The 20,316-nt window shown below is 49.9% G+C and overlaps 1 protein-coding gene across 1 annotated transcript; it reads right to left on the bottom strand.

Annotated features, from left to right (window-relative positions):
* Positions 1–6,838: 6,838 nt before the first annotated feature.
* LOC138294047 (olfactory receptor 6Q1-like) lies at positions 6,839–7,810 on the bottom strand. Its single transcript, XM_069233295.1, has one exon. It carries the CDS (start codon positions 7,808–7,810, stop codon positions 6,839–6,841), a length of 972 nt encoding a protein of 323 aa, XP_069089396.1.
* Between the last annotated feature and the right edge of the window lie 12,506 nt (positions 7,811–20,316).

Raw genomic sequence — 20,316 nt, 5'->3', positions numbered from 1 at the left:
CCGACGGAAAATCTTCTTCCGAGCTTTCCACGCCGACGAGGACGTCACAATTGCACGGCTCCACGCGACTCCGTCTGACATCTCCATGCCAATAAGAGGTCCTCGCCGGCGTGATGACGTCAGTTTCACCCATTTTTTACGTGCCTTTGAGGCGAACAGGTGAAAAACGACCTCATAATAGCTCACTGTGAGGAAACCACTGGTTGCTATTGTATCCACCAGAAAAACGCATTACCGAAGGTAAGTAACTTGTTCTTCTGATGGATACAACTACCTGTGGATTCCTCACCTTATGAATAGAGTCCCAAAGCAGTACCGCACTCGGAGGTGGGTGCCTGACTGGTTACCCCAAGAAATCCTGCAATACAGATCATGCAAAATGGCCGTCTCTCCTAACCTCCGAGTCCAAGCAGTAATGCTTTGCGAAGGTATGGAGGGACGCCCAAGTTGCTGCCTTGCAAATATCCACCACCGGAACCCCCCACACCAGGGCCGAAGTGGTGGACTTAGCCCTGGTGGAAGGGGCCCTAATACCCTCAGGGGGAACCTTCTTTGCCAACGAGTAGCAAACCTTGATTCAGATAATGACCCACCTGGAGATCGGTCTTTTATGGACTGCTCTGCCCTTCCTCTGTCCAATATACCCCACGAACAGCTGGTCCTCCAGGCGAAAGTCTTTCGTCCTCTCAATATAAAAACTGAGAGCCCTTTTGGGGTCCAAACGGTGAAGCCTCTATTCCTCCTTCGAGGGGTGAGGAGGAGGGTAGAAACATGGAAGGGTAATGGTTTTCCCCATATGAAAAGGAGTAACAACTTTTGGTAGGAAAGCCGCCCTGGTTTTCAGCACCACTTTATCCAGAAAGAATAAGGTAACGGGGTTTAACAGAAAGAGCCTGAAGCTCACCAACCCGCCTAGCCGAGGTTATAGCTATCAGAAAAGCCGTCTTAAGAACTAGAAACCTTAGCGGACAAGAATGCATGGGTTCGAACGGTGACCCCATTAAAAAAGTTAAAACAAGATTCAGATCCCACGGAGGCATATGAAAAGGAGTGGAAGGAAACCTATTCATTAAACCTTTTAAAAACCTAATAACAATAGGCGATTTAAACAAGGAGGGCTGATCCAGGGAGCAAAGAAAGACTGACAGTGCCACCAAATAGCCCTTCACAGTAGAAACTGCACAACCTGTTTGTGCTAAATCTAAAGCAAATAACAGATTATCGGAAAGGTGGGCCCTCAAAGCATCAATTTGCTTCTCTCCACACCAAGCCACGAATTTTGCCCACCTGCCGGCATAAACGGTCTTAATGGAGTGTCGTCTGACTGATAGGCTAACATCCACTACATCTGGTGGAAGAGAAAAAGCACTCAGGTTACCCCGTTCATTCATGAAGGTGCAGGCTCTGGAGGTGGGGATGTAGAACCTGCGACTGAGAGAGGAGGTGTGCCCTGAGAGGGAGACGGAGCGGAGAGCACAGCGAGAGTTGGAGAAGGTCCGTGTACCACACCCACTTGGCCAATCCGGGGCTAAAAAAATGACCTGAGCCCGATCTTGGCGAATCTTCCTCAGACCCCGAGGAATCAAGGGTATGGGTGTAACTGCATAAAGCAACTGGTTGCACCAAGAGATCTGAAACGCATCCCCCAAAGCTCCTTGCATCAGATTCAAGAGGCTGCAGCATGACGGGCAGTGCGCGTTCTCCCGAGTGGCAAACAGATCCATTTTTGGAAAACCCCACATCTGAAAGATGTGCAAAACCAGATCCGGATGGAGACGCCACTCGTGATCGACCGAAAAATGTCGACTGAGAGTGTCCGCACGTACGTTGAGCACTCAGGCCAGATGATTCACTACCAAGCAAATCCGATGGTCCCGAAGCCAGGACCAGAGTCGCAGAGCTTCTCTGCAGAGAAGATATGACCCTACACCTTCCTGCTTGTTTATATAACACATCACAGTAGTGTTGTCGTCAGGACCTGAACTGACTGACCGCGAGGGATGGGAGGAAGGCCTTGAGAGCCAGACATATTGCTCGCAATTCTAACAGATTGATATGAAAAGTCTGTTCCACTGGAGACCAACGACCCTTGACCTCCAGGTCCCTCAGATGAGCTCCCCACTTTAGAGTGGAAGCATCCGTCATGACCATGGCCACCGGAGGCAGTGAAAATGACCTTCCTTGAGAAAGGTTGCTGTCTACAGCCCACCATTGTAGATCCGCTGCAGAGTATCTGGAGATCGTTCTCGACTCTTCGAGATGCCCTCTGTGTTGAAACCACTGCTTGCGGAGGCACCATTGGAGAGCCCTCATGTGCCAACGTGCATGAGTGACCAACAGAATGCAAGAAGCGAACAGACCGAGCAGGCATAGGACCTTGGGGACTGGAACAGCCGCTCCATTTTGAAACATTGGAATCAACGCCTGGATGTCCTGAATCCGCTGAGGCGGAGGATAGGCCTGATTAAATGTAGTATCCAGTACTGCCCCTGTGAACAGGAGGCATTGAGAGGGCTCCAGGTGAGACTTGGGTACATTTATCGTAAAACCCAGAATGAACAACAACTGAGTTGTCATCTGCAAGTGACGCAACGCAAGCTCTGGAGACTTGGCTTTAATCAACCAATCATCCAGGTAAGAGAATACCGATATCGCTTTCCTTCTGAGACTTGCTGCCACCACTGCCATCACCTTCGTGAAGACTCAAGGTGCTGAAGTAAGACCTAACGGAAGGACCACAAACTGGTAGTGTTGCGACCCCACCAAAACCGGAGATACTTCCTGTGCGACTTGAGTATCGGGATATGAAAGTAAGCATCCTGCAAGTCAACAGACACCATCCAATCCTCTTTGCTCAACGCCAAAAGTACCTGTGCCAGAGTCAGCATCTTGAATTTTTCCTGTTTAAAGAACCAATTCAAAATCTTCAGCTCTAGAATTGGTCTCAAACGACTGTCCTTCTTGGGGATCAGGAATTATCTTGAATAATAACCCAAACCCCTTTCCTGCTGTGGAACCAACTCCACTGCACCTTTTGACAACAGGATCTGAAACAACAGGAGAAGGTCTTCTGAACAAAACGAGGGATGGGGAGGGATGGGAGGAGGAAACTCCTGAAAAGGGAGAGCATATCCTTTCCTCACAATGTTCAGAACCCAGGAGTCTGATGTAATTAACTCCCACTTGTGGAGAAAAAGGCGTGATCCTCCCCCTACAGTAGAAGTGTGGTTGAAAATGGGCAGAAAACTAGAGCTACTTCGCTTGTTGTTGTCCTCCAGAGGAAGAGGATGATGTAGGGTGCTGTTGGGTGGCCCTTCTTGTCCGAACCCTCTCCCGTCCTCTAAAGGATCTATAAGGGAGGCTGGTAGGCTGGTAGGCTGTTGGACTGTGGACTGTGGGTCTCCCACGGTAAACGGCTCTACGCCCAAACCCCCTGCACCTCCAAAAGGACCTCAAAGGGTAGCAAAGTAGGCTTGCAGACCCAAAGACTTTGCTGTGGCCTGACTGTCTTTAAAGCGCTCTAGGGCAGAGTCCGCTTTATCACCAAAACGTTTTTCCCCAACAAAGGGCAAGTCTGTACATCAGAGGAAAAACCAGAGGACCTCAACCATGCATGCCTCCTGGTAGCAATAGAGATACCCATCACCCTGGCCACCGAGTCTGTAGAATCCAGGCCAGACTGGATTATCTGTTTTGCTGCAGCCTGAGCATCCGATAGGAGTTCTCCAAATTGCCCCTACACCTCCTGCGGCAGGTCAGGAACCATAGCCCTAGCTGAATCCATCAGGGCATGGACGTATCTGCTGAGAACACAGGTAGCATTTTCTGCCTTAAGGGCCATTCTGCAAGAAGAAAAAGTTTTCTTCGCCGACTGCTCCATCCTTTTGGATTCCCTGTCTGATGGAATCACAGGGAAGGAGCCTGGCGCCGGCTGTGTGGAACAAGAGGCCTGAACAACCAGACTCTCCGGGGTAGGATGTTTTGATAAGCACCCCGGATCCCTAGGCGCCACTCTGTACCTCCTTGCCACAGACCTATTGACAGCAGATGATGACACAGGTTTCCTCCAAAGCTCTAAAATAGGCTCCGTAAGGGCATCATTAAACGGAAGCAATGGATCCGCCGAAGTAGAAGAAGGGTGCAGGACCTCAGTCAGAATATTTGTTTTGATTTCTGCAGCAGGCAACGGAAGATCCAAAAATTTTGCCACTTTCCTAATCACAGTATGGAATGAGGCCGCCTCCTCCATAAACTCCCCTGGTGAATAAAGGTCCCATTCCGGGGAAGTGTCAAGCCCACTGGCTAAATCCAGCCCTTGATATTCTCCCAAGGGCTCCACAATCTCCCCTTCTTCCAACAACTGCCGCTGGTACTCTTCCTCTTCCAAAAGTCTCAATGCCTTTCTACGTGACCTCAGCCTGCCCTCTAACCTCGGCGTCGACATAGAATTAGCCGACGTCGATGACACCGGCTTCAAAACTGTAAGGCGTGGAACAGGAGAAGAAGGCTGACTTCGGTCTAATCCGGCATTCGGATCCGGCGCCAGAGCAGATCACAACAGCACCGTGGACACCTGAAGCTCCATCATCAGTGTCGACTGACGGGATGATGAGATCGGCGCTATAGGTCTAGAAGGCGACGTCATCACAACCGCAGGACCTCGAGGCGACGTCATCGGCGCCGAACCGGCACCCTCAGCCGGATAAAAGGACATAAAGGTCGCTGCCTTGTAAGGAGCCGGGGAGCCCAACGAAAATGCTAACGGACCCGTGGGACCAGCCGGTGCACCAGCAGGGGCTATAGCATTAAACATCGACAACATGGCATTTAAAAATGCTGCCAGATCCCCTCCCGGAGCCGGAAAGGCAGGATACTGCTGGTCTCCATGTTGCACCTATGCTTGCTGAACATCCGAGTCCTGTGCAGCAGGTGAAAATTGAGGACTCTCCGGAGGTGGAACTACCTTGAAGACCGACGGCGCCGGAGAAGCCTGAGGGCTCTGAGGTTGTGGAGTCACAGTCAGACTAACCTCTCACGTCGTACGGCGCTGCCGAGATGGAGACCTTGATTTTGAACGGCTCCGAGCCGAGCGACACCGAAAGTCATGACGACATCGCCTCTTGTGTTTCTTCCACAAAGTGTGAGAAGAGGACCTGTGATGACTCTTATGTCCCTTCTTCGCCGAACCCAAAAAGATTTTGGCCTCCCTCTCCTTCAGAGCCTTAGGATTCATGCTCTGGCAGGATACACACTCCTCAGCGCCATGCTTGGAGCTCAAACACCAAATGCAATCATCATGAGTGTCAGTAACCAACATGCAACCCCCGCACTCTCGACATGGCTTAAATCTCGACTTCCTAGGAGGAGACATTGTAACCAGAAACAGGATTGTAACTAGTAACAAGATGGAACACCTTCAACAGTAGTGAGAGCTAGGAGAAAACCGTTAGAGTCGAAGGCACAGAAAAAAAGGAACTGACTTCAGCACGCCAGTGAGGACCTCTTATTGGTGCAGTGACATCAGACGAGTCCCATGGAGCCGTGCAATTGTGACGTCCTTGTCGACGTGGAGAGCTGGGAAGAAGATTTTCCGTTGTCATCAATTGTCATCATGCACAGTAGTCAAGCCTGCTGCTGCCACTCAGAATATACACAAGGACATTGCAACAGTTTCTTTATTACATTTCCATAGCTTTTCTCACTATTGTAGCACATGAAGCTGACTGAGCTGCTAGTCGAAGCAGTTAGCAGTAATACTGGATGATGTGCTCACTGCATATCTGTCATTAGAATCTGTGAGCATAATAGTACAGACTTACAGACAGACTGCCGCGTGGACTGTACCTGCCATTAATGGCCCACTCCAACGGAATAGGCAAAAACTGAAGGGAAGGGCCTATAACAAGGGGTGGGATTTTAATGGCCGGCATATCCTATGATGGTAGGTTATAAGGCTATTAGAACATTCTGTCTCATGACAGTGGAATATCTAATACAAAAAAAACAGCACAAGAGACACAGGGTTTGCCACACCTTTGAATCTCTGAAATGTCAGTTCCCTTATACAGCTGCTGCTGTGCGTACTTGACAGCTGCTAGTGTGCGCACACAATAGGAGCTGTGGAAGGAGGCTGAAGTCAGCCTTTGATTCTCCCTCAGTTCTGCCAAACTCTTCTTTGTTCAGCAGGGAAGAGGGTCACCCAGATGCTGAGGTCTTTCCACTGCTCCATTGATTGAAGGAAAGAGGAGAAAGACTCGCTGCATGCCCCCCTGCTTCTCTTTTCCCCCTTCACAATCTACAGAGGGTGAGAAATAGAGTCAGAGGATGTAGATTAGGACATCAGAATGTTGGAAGCAGGGGGCCTATACGCATGGTTATAGTCTGCTGCTGCTGCTTAATTGTCTTCAATGGAACTCTCAAAAGTCCCGTGTTTTAATCTGATTCAGGGAAACCATTCTATCCAAACTTCACTAACCAATCAGCAAGTTGGAGACACCATGCATGCTCTGGGTTACTGCGTCAGCCTGATGGGAGCCCATTTGTGGTTTCCAGTTTTGTTGCCTCTCATGTCGGGGTCTGTGACCTGGTCATCCTTCCCCTTCATTGTACCACCATGGGTGCTATCACGGTCCTCCTTGACATTCCGCACCTGGTCTTTCTGGCAAATGTCCTACTCAATTTCTAGAAGGTTAACCAACTGCACTGGTTACTGTAAATGCAAGCAAGAAAAAAGAGTGAGGCACCTCTGAACATGGGAATTGCATTGAGTCTAAAGTGAGGTGGTATTGCTTGTTTGTTTCCACAGCTCTGGCTGTGACTTGGAGGTGATGTTCTGTTGTTACATTGAGCTGGACGTATGGAGTCTGAATAGTACTGAAAATCTTGACCTTCTAAGAAGTACTTTGTAGAGCGCCTGCTTGACCTCCTTGTTACGCAGACTGTATATCATGGGGTTGAATAAGGGAATGACCACAGAGTAACAGACTGACACCACCTTGTTCATGTCCATGGAAGGGAGGCTGGTGACCCTAACGTACATGAAGACCATCGTCCCATAAAAGATGAAGACCACCGTCAGATGGGAGGTGCAGGTGGAGAAAGCCTTCACGCGGCCAGTTGTGGAAGGAATCGCCAAGATGGTGGTAATGATGCGTCCATATGACAACGCAATCACCAGCAGGGAGCTGAGGAGTACCGCCATGGACACCAGGAAGTCCACAAGCTGTTTGACACGCGTGTCACTGCATGACAGTCTCAACAGTGGCGAGGCATCACAGAAGAAGTGGTTGATGATGTTGGGGCCACAGAAGGTCTGCAGGCACAGAAATAGGATGGGCAAAGCCGGAGTGAGGAAGCCAGTCAACCAGCAGCAGACTGCCAGCCGGGCACACACACTTCTGGTCATGATGGCTTGGTACCGCAGTGCCTTGCAGATGGCTGCGTAGCGATCGAAGGCCATTGCTGCCAGCAGAAAGCACTCCGTTGCTCCTAGGAAGGTAAAGGTGTACAACTGTGAGATGCAGGCAGTGTAGGAAATGTTCTTCCTTCCAGAGAGCATGTTCACCAAGAGGTTGGGCAGCGTCACAGAGATGTACCCGATTTCTATAATGGACAGGTTGACCAGGAAGACGTACATCGGTTTGTGAAGGCGGTAGTCCCAAAATACAAGAAAGACAATGATGACATTCTCTGTGACTGTCAAAATGTAGATGAGTAGGAAGACCAGGAAGAGAAAGACCTGGCGCCCCCAGCTGGTGGGAAAGCCGAGGAGGATGAATTCTGTCACTGCGGTGTGATTGGCAGTACTCATCTGTGGTGGCGAGTCCATCTGTTTTAGATAAACAAGGAGTCATTACCAGAACCAGAATCAAAAAACTTTAATTTGGTTGCAAAGCACAAATGTAGTATAAGCTAGCATACATGTCCAACTTCTCCTTGACTTTATGTGAACTTGACAGAGCGCCATAAAAGGGCGTGAGCGCTATAAACGCAGACATATGTATCCAGCTTTATGTGAACGCTTTCACTAAACGAAAAGCCTGCAAATACATTAACTCTGACATCATTTAGATGAAGTTAAATAAAAAAATACATCATTAAAAACAAATGTCATCAAAATGCATTGTGCCCTAATATGGAACTGCAGCGCAAAGGAAAGAACCTGCATGAAAGCAGGTCTCATCATCTGACCACTGTTGGAAATAAGAGGAGGCTCAAGTGCGGTGCCTGAGGTTTCTGTGTCTCATAAAAAGAACTAAAAACATTTAAGTAAATCTTTTATAAAAAACACAAAAGAAGATAAAATGTAACATTGATTGTCCAGAAATATCATTGCAAGGACAGCATCTAGAATGGAGATTAGGTTGATAACTGAAAGGGAACCAGAGCAGCTGATGAGTCAGGAGTGTGAGCATTGGGGACACAAAGCCTTGGTCTGGATACAGCCTCATGGACATATATGCTGGACAGTCTAGTTAGAGGGTCCAATTAAAGGTTAAAGGCAACAGATTTATTCTCTTCACTTGGGACCATACTCAAATGGTGGTTTTAATTTCACCATGGTGCCACAATGATTGAACTGCCACATACAGCGCTAGAGCATGGCGATATCTTTGCCCAGAAATGAAATACATCTCCACTATGCGCATCAAATTGACAAAGTGGGACTTTTTTACGAAACCTTACAAAAGAATCGAGAATGCCAAGTGAGCATAAAGGGCGTCATTTAGGGGAATATTTACTAAGAGTTTGCTCCGTGTTTGCAAAATCTTTTTTTACCAATTTACTTTCCAGCTCAAAACTTGTTTTGCGCCGGAAAATCACTTGAAAGAGGGGTAAGCAGTGCATAGCTCTGATTTGCATTACTTAATGCCATGGGAATGTTCCAGTAGGTGCTGTCACTGTAAATATTTTTATTTCTCCTTTCTTTTTTGACTTTGCATGTGTGCTGCACTGCACAGAACACCTACAAATAGGTGGAAACAGTTTTGAAGTTGAGGCATATTTACAACCAGCTTGCGCAATGCTTGCACCATGAAAAATGGTACATGCGTGGCGCAAACCACTAAGTCATATTTTTGATGCCACGCAAAGCTACTGCAGCACAAATTGCTACGTATTGCTCTGCCCCAGGCAGCTGTTCCAAGGGCATTGTATGGGTGTTCCCACGCAACTCCCTGCTTTTTGAAGAATTGCCAGATTTACCAACCCTGGAAAACCTGAGATTGCGCGAAAATCCTAAGTCTCCCCCGGTGAGTTGTAACAAGGACAAATATCTTTATTTTTCCTCATTTTCCTCTTTCTATGTGTGCCGGTGCAAGGGTGGCTGCGTTGCATTCAGGATTGTTTTTAGTGCAGGAAGGGACCACAACCACTGGCAGTGGTGAGTAGTGAGTGGGATCCTGAGGCAGCCAGCTCTACAAGCGCCGGCAGTAGAGAGTGGGGTCCTGCGGCAGCCAGCCCTATGAGCACTGGCAGTGGAGAGTGGGGTACTGAGGCAGCCAGCCCTATGAGCACCGGCAGTGGAGAGTGGGGTCCTGCGGCAGTCAGCTCTATGAGCACTGGCAGTGGAGAACGGAGTCCTGAGGCAGCCAGCTCTACAAGCACCGGCAGTGGAGAGTGGGGTCCTGAGGCAGCCAGCCCTATGAACACTGGCAGTGGAGAGTGGGGTACTGAGGCAGCCAGCTCTACAAGCTCCAGCAGTGGAGAGTAGAAAGTGGGATCCTGAGGCAGCCAGCCCTTTGAGCACTGGCAGAGGAGAACGGGATCCTGAGGCAGCCAGCTCTACAAGCACCAGCAGTGGAGAACGGGGTCCTGAGGCAGCCAGCTCTACAAGCACCGGCAGTGGAGAGTGAGGTACTGAGGCAGCCAGTTCCTGAGGCAGCCAGCTCTACAAGCACCGGCAGTGGAGAGTGGGGTCCTGAGGCAGCCAGCTCTACAAGCACCAGCAGTGGGGAGTGGGGTACTGAGGCAGCCAGTTCCTGAGGCAGCCAGCTCTACAAGCACTGGCAGGGGAGAGTGGGGTACTGAGGCAGCCAGCTCCTGAGGCAGCCAGCTCTACAAGCACCGGCAGTGGAGAGTAGAGAGTGGGATCCTCTGCAGTCAGCTCTACAAGCACCAGCAGTGGAGAGTGGGGTACTGAGGCAGCCAGCTCCTGAGGCAGTCAGCTCTACAAGCACCAGCAGTGGAGAGTGGGGTACTGAGGCAGCCAGCTCCTGAGGCAGCCAGCTCTACAAGCACTGGCAGTGGAGAGTGGGGTACTGAGGCAGCCAGCTCCTGAGGCAGCCAGCTCTACAAGCACCGGCAGTGGAGAGTAGAGAGTGGGATCCTCTGCAGTAAGCTCTACAAGCACCAGCAGTGGAGAGTGGGGTGCTGAGGCAGCCAGTTCCTGAGGCAGCCAGCTCTACAAGCACCAGCAGTGGAGAGTAGAGTGGGATCCTCTGCAGTCAGCTCTATGAGCACCAGCAGTGGAGAGTAGAGAGTGGGATCCTCTGCAGTCAGCTCTATGAGCACCAGCAGTGGAGAGTGCAGTCCTAAGTCAGTCAGCTCTAAGAGCACCAGCAATGGAGTAGGCGGGTTCATGGGGTAGTCAGCTGCAGGAGCACAAGCAGTGGAGCATGGACCCTGAGGCTCTCAGCTCTACAATCATATGCAGTAAAAAGAGGACGCCTGAGGCAGTCAGCTCTAAGACAACTAGTAGTGGAGAGTGAGATCCTGAGGCTGTCATTTCTATGATCATGGGCAGTGGAAAGGGGAATCCTAAGGCAGTCAGCTCTAAGAGAACCGGCAGTGGAAAGTGAGATCCTGAGCAGTAGAGTGTGGGTTCCTGAGTCTGTCAACTCCTATGCCCAGATTTAAGAGGACCTAGCACCCCATTGTGGCCAAAATTGCCACACCAGATTTACAAAGTTGCGTAATTCATGCATTGCGCCACTTTGTAACCTCTTGCTCCACATTATGCCTGCACCAGGCATAATGTATGCATGGGGGGCGTTCTCCTGGTAGGGCTGAAAAACTGGTGCAAAAAAACCTAAAAGATTTTTTTGCACCATTTTATTTTCAGCATTTTGAACGCCTGCTTAGAGCAGGTGGTAAAAGGGGGCACACCATTGGCTACAATGGCCCCCTATTTATTGTTCACGGTTAGCACCAAAATGTTGGTGCTAACCCTGAACAGTACATTAAAAGCATCAAAAATTCTGATGGTATTGCCCCCTACCCTGAGCCATGGTCACCGTCTTTTAAATATGACCACACAAGGTGGCATTAGGGGGGTGCTAAAGTGTGCAAGGAAACTTTCTTAAATCTGCCCTTTAGAGCACTGGCTGTGGAGAGGGGGGGGGGAACCAGTCACTCAGGGGCATATTTATACTCTGTTTGCGCCGGATTCGCATCATTTCTTTTGATGCAAATCCGGCTCAAACTTAACTCCATATTTATATTTTGGTGCTAGACATGTCTAGCGCCAAAATATTGGAGTTAAAGACATTTTTTTGCCTGCGTAAAACTACCTTGCGTCAATGAGATACAAGGTAGATGTTCCCGTGCAAAAAATGACTCTAACGTCCTAGCGCCTTATTTATCCTCCCATGCAAAAATCACGTGCAGGAGGAGAAGGGCCTCAAATAATGGCGCTAAGCCTGCTTAGCGCCATTATTTAACACCTGGGTATGGGCAGGCGTTAGGGGACCTGTGGGCCTTTTTCTGTGGTCAAAGACCATGGAAACAGCCCATTGGTGCCCTTCCCTGCCCCCAGGGATACCCACACCCACCCGCACCCACACCTGGAGGACACATAAGGATGGGGGGACCCATCCCAGGTAAGTATTTTTTTATTTTTTTACAAAGTGCCAGAGGGGGGCCTAACTTGGGCTCCCCTACATGGCACTGTGCCCAATGGCCATGCCAGGGGACATAGGTCCCCTGGGCATGGCCATTGGGCTGGTGGGGCATGACTCCTGTCTTAACTGAGACAGGAGTCATGTCCATGGGGTTTTAACATTAAAAAAATAACGCATTTTTTTTTGCCTCTGCCCGTACTAGCATCATCCTCTGGCACTAAACCCCCTGCTCCCCCTACACCTCCAGCACCCGGCTAGTGTGCTTTTCTACGACGCTAGCCGGACCTTACCGCCGGCTAGCATCATACTATAAATATGATGCACGGCCAGTGTCTTCGTACGGCGCTAGCTGGCGGTAAACTTTCTGACGCTGAACTGCGTTAGTGCAGTTCAGTGTCAAAAAGTATAAATATGGGCCTCAGTTCTTAGACTACTGCCCATGGAGAGTGGTAAGCTGAATCAGTTAGCTTTAAGAGAAGTGGCGGTGTAATGCTTATTGGGAGAGAGTAACCTAACAGCTGTTATTAGAAGGGCCCTGAGGCAGTTAACTCTTGGAGCCTCAGCAACAACATCTACAGGTAACTGAGGTGTCTGGAGAAATTTCATCCAAGGATTCCAGTGTGAACAAATCTAAAATTAACCCCAGTTAATTGCTCCCTCAGGATGGAAAGGGCATGCGTGCCCCCTTAACTCCCTCCTCAGGCCCCTAACTATTGAAATTTCAAGGATCCAGCATCCAATAATCCCACCATTTGTGATGTAAAATGTTTTACTTTATGTCTTTTATTTGTTATTGCTCCATTGTGTATGGTGGGGGCACTGGGTGTGTGGTGTAGGAGGCTGACCCTCTATGTAGTGTGCAAAGCTAGACACACTGTGCAGGGTGGCCAGGCAACCACACATTGGTTTATAGGGGTAAAAACTAAACCACCTACTGCTCTAATTTCTATGGTAGCTTGGTCGAGCAGTTAGGACAATCTTGGAGAACTGCAAAGAATTTGTTGTGCTCACAACCTCAATCTTGCAACTCACACACTCAAAGGAAGAACTTGAGAGCAATTTATGAAAATATTTCCGATTGTTATGAACATTTTAAAACCAAGATCATCAAAATTGGTTAAGTACTTTTCGAGATATTAATTTTTGGCATTTAATAAAAACAGTCTTTTGTGCGTAATTACGCACCAAAAAAATCAATGGTGGTTCACCTTTAAAAATAGATATAAGATCAGGAAGAGCAGTTACCAAGTTCTCCTTTTGCAGGTTGGATGAGGTCATCGATTGCCACTTTGGATCAAATGCAGAACTTTGGACGGCTCCCGGTTCCAGCAGGAGCAGTGGGAAAAGGTGTCTGGAGCAGATCTTTGGCCACTGTGGAGAACCAATTGGAAAAGTTCTGCACAGTCCATTTTAAAGATGGATCTTGGGGCCCCCCTTGGAGTGTCGAACTCGCGAAGGGTGGGGGACCCTTAGCACACAGCTGGTCCTTTGATGAAAGCCACAGTGTGAAGAATGGTCCACCTGCGGCATCCGGTTCCAGAGTTAGTGGCCGGTCAGTGAAATAAACCTCACTGGCTTGTTGGTTCCTTGCGGATTTAGAGTGGTACCTCAACTTTGAAGGGAGTACTCTGGTGATTTGCCAAGCCTGGAGGTCGTCTGGTGTTCTTTGAAGTTTTTCCAGCTGTCCAGTAGTTCCTCAGCGGCAATTGTCGGCCCTGGGTGGAGCAGGCAGGGTTTGGTGCCTTTTCTGTGTGCAGCAGGCCCACAGTTCTTGTGCCTTGGGTCTTCTTGGTGCTGGTCTTCTTTTGTTCATCAAAACTGAGTTCTTGGTCTAGGGAGGCCCCCTAAATATTGTACTTAGTGGGTGTTTTAGGGGGAACCTGGAAGTGGCCAATGGGCCATCTACCGTAGGGTGGCTACACCCACTAAGTAACCACTTCTGGTGGGTAGAGGTTACTTTCCTACAGCTTATTCGCTATTTTCCTTCCATCAAAGATGGAGGAAAATGAAATGGAAAGGTCACCTTGCATGCAACACCTTGCGGGTGGTGCATGCTAGGTGGGGCCACTCCTCTTGTCCTTTGTTTAGTTTCCCTGCCGTTGCTCCTGCCAAAAATAGGGAATTGCAAGCTGGTGGCCATCTGTTGCTACCAGCAGGCCTGGGGTTGAGTTTCCAGGGTGGTAAACACTTTGAAGCTCGCCGGCAGGAAGGTGCACATTCCTGAGTGAAGGGGAGTTGGCACCTTCACCCAGGAAGGGCTTTGTTCTGAATCCCAGGGGGCAGAGGCCCTCTCTCCAGGGATGCAGACCTGTGTCTGGAGGTGGCAGGCTGGTTGTGACTGGCCAGAAACCATGGCAGTGTTAGTTAGCTTTGTAGGAGACATGTTTAAGGTGGCCGCTGGGTACATTTTGCAATAAATCCAATACTGGTACCAGATTGGACTTATCATTCTGAGTTGTTTGATACCAATCAAACCAGGGTTCAGAGTAGCCATCATGTACCTGTGAAACTCATACTGACCAGTGTCCAGCACCTGCATTAAAATGGCTGCTCTGTTCATTTACTATGTCCCAGATTTGGCAAGAGCACAGTAGAAGCATATTGCTCTTGCATCCGTGCCCACACATACAGTATAGTGCACCCTGTCTTAGGGCTGGAAAGCCTATCAAGGGGGTGATTTACCTATATTGCAAGCAGTGTGCAGTGGACAGGGCACACAGGCTGTGTGCCATGTCAAGTTTGCATTTTAGGATTGCACCAGGACACTCAGCCTGAAATGGTGACACTGGGTTCATTTGGATGCATGGCCCATGAATTGGGCACAATCTGTGCTGCTGCGATCAGGGGCTTACCCTTAGTACCCCATGCCCAGAGTACCTAAGTAAAATTTAATAGGGACTTATAGTGGCAGCTAAAGGTGTTGCCAATTGTATCAATACCTTTTCAATTTTAGGGAAAAAAACACTGGCACTGGGGACCTGGTAAGCACGATCCCAGTGCACTCCAGTCCAAGTTACATCCAGAAACTAGGCAAAAATTGAGGGGGATACTGCAACAGAGTGTCAGTTGCCCACATTCACATCATGGGCACACCATGGTGGGGGGCGTGTCCAGGCAACGAATGGAGTGAGACGTAGACTCAGCACCTCTGGAGCACTCAGCCCCATCTGATCCATCCTATCTGCCATGTCATACATGCGAGGGTAAAGGCTATCCTCCTTCCCCCCTGATGCCGGAGAGGACCCCTCCACGGCACTTCGTGATCATGGCATGCAGTTGTCATACTGACTGGGCAGGCCGGCTGCAAGATCGCCTAATAGGGCGGCTGCCAACTGTGTATCCCTCCGCCACTGTGGTGACAGGAGTGCTGAGCCGCAAGGCCGGGGAGGTGGTGAGAGTCGCCGACAGAGAGCCTGAACTGAAACTGGGGGTCCGTGCAGGTGGGGGTGCCCCGTGAGGAGGCAGGCAATCACTGCACTGACCGGGGAGACCAGCTGAGACCGCAGTGTCGACTACAATGGTGGTTGCCAGCTGAGCATTCCCCGGCACTGAGACAGCAAGAACGAAAGCTACGCCACCGGGAAGGTGGTGAGACCTGATGAGCGGGCCGCTCCCCGGTCCTTGTCAAAGGACATAAACTGGAGTTGGGGGGCCCTGAGGATAGTGACAACCGCAGGAGCAGCATTGCGGGCTTAGCTCAGCAGCCTTCTCCCTCCCCTGGTGCTTCACGGCCACATATGGGAGATCCCTGCGTGGGTGCCACTGTTGGATGATGGCACAGAATAAATGGAGAGTGGAGGCCTGGGGCCTATCTCAATGGACACAAGACTCCGGGGGGCTTGCTCCTTTTCCTCTGTTTGGCGACCCAAGATGTGGGGGCTTGGTCTCCTCTGATACTCCTGAGAGCCCAGGCCATGCAATCCTAGTCACTATACTCTGCCTGGCGCCAACTGTCGAGGGGTGCTCCACCTGGTCTCCTTTAGCAGCATAAGCGCACCCACCCCCCCTCGTGAGAGATGCTATCCACCTAGAACTTTGGGGCAACGGCCGTTAAAATTGCTTCGAACTGGAGGAGACTAGATTGACTAAGACGTAACTGAGTGCCATTTGAGAGCTCACAATGGGCAAATACACAAGGAAGAAAGAGGGGGACCCTGGGGGATTCTTCTGCCCTAGGTCCAACCGCAGCGGGTTCCGAGCCCATGCTGCTGGTGGCTGCAGCGGCGGTGCCTCCTCTTCCCACACTCCAGGATGTACTACAAGCCATTGCAGCATTGCGGGAGGCCTTGAAAGTTAAGATCGACAAATTCAGCATTTATTTGGATCCCTTGCAGGATGACCATCGGTGCCTGGCAGAGAGGGTCACAGCGACTGACATGGAGATATCGGAGGTAACCCCTATAGTGGCAGCAGCTAGTACACACATGAACTCTATTGAGACCTGTTTGAAGACATTGAAGAACGAAGTGGAGGATGCAGAAAATCAGGGAGCACCATAACAACATTAGGGGGGTGTAACTGCCTGATAAAATTGAAGGCCCTGACATAAGACAGGCTCTGATGAGAAGTGGTTCCTGAGTGTAGGAGGCTGGCCTGGTTTGTAGTGGTACCAAGGGGTACTTACACTCTGCACCAGTTCCAGTTATCCCTTATTAGTGTAGAAGAGGTGTCTACCAGCTTAGGCTGATAGAAAAGGTAGCTTAGCAGAGCAGCTTAGGTTGAACTAGGAGACGTGTAAAGCTCCTACTATACCACTGGTGTCATATGCACAATATCATAAGAAAACACAATACACAGATATACTAAAAATAAAGGTACTTTATTTTTATGACAATATGCCAAAAGTATCTCAGTGAGTACCCTCAGTATGAGGATAGCAAATATACACAAGATATATGTACAGAATACCAAAAATATGCAGTAATAGCAATAGAAAGCAATGCAAGCAATGTACAGTCACAATAGATTGCAATGAGAGCACATAGGTATAGGGGCAACACAAACCATATACTCTAGAAGTGGAATGCGAACCACGAATGGACCCCAAACCTATGTGAGCTTGTAGAGGGTCGCTGGGACTGTAAGAAAACAGTGAGGATTAGAAAAATAGCCCATCCCAAGACCCTGAAAAGTGGGTGCAAAGTGCACCTAAGTTCCCCAGAGAGCACAGAAGTCGTGATAGGGGAATTCTGAAAGGAAGACGAACACCAGCAATGCAACAACGATGGATTTTCAGACGAGAGTACCTGTGGAACAAGGGGACCAAGTCCAAGAGTCCCACTCAAGTCGGGAGTGGGCAGATGCCCAGGAAATGCCAGCTGTGGGTGCAAAGAAGCTGCCACCGGATGGTAGAAGCTGTGGATTCTGCAAGAACAAAGAGGACTAGGAACTTCCCCTTTGGAGGAAGGATGTCCCACGTCGTGAAGAACCTTGCAGAGGTGTTTCCGTGCAGAAAGACCGCAAACAAGCCTTGCTAGCTGCAAGGGTCGCGGTTCGGGTTTTTGGATGCTGCTGTAGCCCAGGAGGGACCAGGATGTCGCCAATTGCATGAGGAGACAGAGGGGGCATCCAGCAAGGCAAAGAGCTAGAAGCAAGCAGCACCCGCAGAAGTGCCGGAACAGGCACTACGAAGAAGAGTGAACTGGAGCTCACCCGAAGTCACAAAAGAAGGTGCCACGACGCCAGAGGACAACTCAGGAGGTCGTGCACTGCAGGTTAGAGTGTCGGGGACCCAGGCTTGGCTGGGCACAAAGGAAATCCTGGAAGAGTGCACAGGAGCCGGAGCAGTTGCAAATCACACGTAACCCAGCAATGCAGTCTAGCGTGGGGAGGCAAGGACTTACCTCCACCAAACTTGGACTGAAGAGTCACTGGACTGTGGGAGTCACTTGGACAGAGTTGCTGAGTTCCAGGGACCACGCTCGTCGTGCTGAGAGGGGACCCAGAGGACCGGTGATGCAGTCTTTTGGTGCCTGCGGTTGCAGGGGGAGGATCCCGTCATCCCACGGGAGATTTCTTCGGAGCTTCTAAATGTAAATGTAAATTAGCACTTGTATAGCGCACTACTCACCCGTTAGGGTCTCAAGGCGCTGTACTCATACCGCTATGGAACCCCTCCTGGCTTTTCCCTGGGAGGCGCCCACTCCTGAGCACCCCCAGGGTGAAGCCAGGCATCCAAGCGCTGTTGGGGCCGTTGTGGAGATTAAGCAAGCTATTGCCCAGAGTTGCAGAGTGGGACCCATGAATTAGATTAGGCACCGAGGCGAGAATTATCTGGTCAAGGGGAATTGAGCCCAAGACCTGCCGAAGCGGGACTTGAACCCTGGTCTTGAGCCAGGAAAACAGTTGAGAAGGCCGCAGGATCAGCGATACAAGGTTGCAGTAGTCGTCTTTGCTACTTTGTTGCGGTTTTGCAGGCATCCAGAGCAGTCAGCGGTCGATTCCTTGGCAGAAGGTGAAGAGAGAGATGCAGAGGAACTCTGATGAGCTCTTGCATTCGTTATCTAAAGAATGCCCCAAAGCAGAGACCCTAAATAGCCAGAAAAGGAGGTTTGGCTACTTAGGAAGGAGGATAGGCTAGCAACACAGGTAAGAGCCTATCAGAAGGAGTCTCTGACATCACCTGCTGGCCCTGGCCACTCAGAGCAGTCCAGTGTGCCAGCAGCACCTCTGTTTCCAAGATGGCAGAGGTCTGGAGCACACTGGAGGAGCTCTGGGCACCTCCCAGGGGAGGTGCAGGTCAGGGGAGTGGTCACTCCCCTTTCCTTTGTCCAGTTTCGCACCAGAGCAGGGCTGGGGGATCCCTGAACCGGTGTAGACTGACTTATGCAGAGATGGGCACCATCTGTGCCCATCAAAGCATTTCCAGAGGCTGGGGGAGGCTACTCCTCCCCAGCCCTGACACCTTTTTTCAAAGGGTAACACCCTCTCTCTGAGGAAGTCCTTTGTTCTGCCATCCTGGGCCAAGCCTGGCTGGACCCCAGGAGGGCAGAAACCTGTCTGAGGGGTTGGCAGCAGCAGCAGCTGCAGTGAAAGCCCGGGAAAGGTAGTTTGTCAGTACCCGGGTCTGTGCTAGAGACTCGGGGGATCCTGGAATTGTCTCCCCAATGCCAGAATGGCATTGGGGTGACAATTCCATGATCTTAGACATGTTACATGGCCATGTTCGGAGTTAGCATTGTGAAGCTATACATATGTAGTGACATATGTATAGGGCACGCGTGTAATGGTGTCCCCGCACTCACAAAGTCCAGGGAATTTCCCCTGAACAATGTGGGGGCACCTTGGCTAGTGCCAGGGTGCCCACACACTAAGTAACTTAGCACCCAACCTTTACCAGGTAAAGGTTAGACATATAGGTCACTTATAAGTTACTTAAGTGCAGTGGTAAATGGCTGTGAAATAACGTGGACATTATTTCACTCAGGCTGCAGTGGCAGGCCTGTGTAAGAATTGTCAGAGCTCCCTCTGGGTGGCAAAAGAAATGCTGCAGCCCATAGGGATCTCCTGGAAGCCCAATACCCTGGGTACCTCAGTACCATATACTAGGGAATTATAAGGGTGTTCCAGTATGCCAATGTGAATTGGTGAAATTGGTCACTAGCCTGTTAGTGACAATTTGGAAAGCAAAGAGAGAGCATAACCTCTGAGGTTCTGGTTAGCAGAGCCTCAGTGTGACAGTTAGTCATCACACAGGTAACACATACAGGGCACACTTATGAGCACTGGGGCCTTGGCTGGCAGGGTCCCAGTGACACATACAACTAAAACAACATATATACAGTGAAATATGGGGGTAACATGCCAGGCAAGATGGTACTTTCCTACACAACCACCCCCCCCCCCCAAACAAAGGACAATAAGACTAGCCATGACCTGATGAGTCTTCATTGTCTAAGTGGAAATATCTGGAGAGTCCATCTGCATTGGAGTGGGTACTCCCAGGTCTATTTTCCACTGTTTAGTCCATTCCCTGTAGGGATATGGACCACCTCAACAATTTAGGGTTTTTACCTTTCATTTGTTTTAGCCAAAGTAGAGGTTTGTGGTCTGTCTGAACAATGAAGTGAGTGCCAAACAGGTATGGCCTCCACTTCTTCAGTGCCCAGACCACAGCAAAGGCCTCCCTCTCTATGGCAGACCAACGCTTTTCTCTAGGGGTCAACCTCCTGCTGATAAAAGCAACAGGTTGATCCTGGCCCTCAGAATTAAGTTGTGATAAGACTGCCCCTACCCCTAATTCAGATGCATCAGTTTGGACAATGATTTTTTTGGAGTAACAGGGGCTTTTTAGGACAGATGCAGAGCACGTGGCCTGTTTCAGCTCCTCAAAAGCTTTTTGACAGTTAGCTGTCCACAATACCTATTTAGGCATCTTCTTTGAAGTGAGGTCATTAAGAGGGGCTGCTATGGAGCCATAGTTCTTTATGAACTTCATGTAGTACCCAGTGAGGCCTAAAAAGGCTCTCATCTGAGT

The sequence above is a fragment of the Pleurodeles waltl genome, chromosome 4_2 (assembly GCF_031143425.1).
Source record: "Pleurodeles waltl isolate 20211129_DDA chromosome 4_2, aPleWal1.hap1.20221129, whole genome shotgun sequence".
In the NCBI taxonomy this organism is placed as follows: Eukaryota; Metazoa; Chordata; class Amphibia; order Caudata; family Salamandridae; genus Pleurodeles; species Pleurodeles waltl.
The sequence above is the reverse complement of the archived record's forward strand: the minus strand, read 5'-3'. Positions and strand labels throughout refer to the sequence as shown.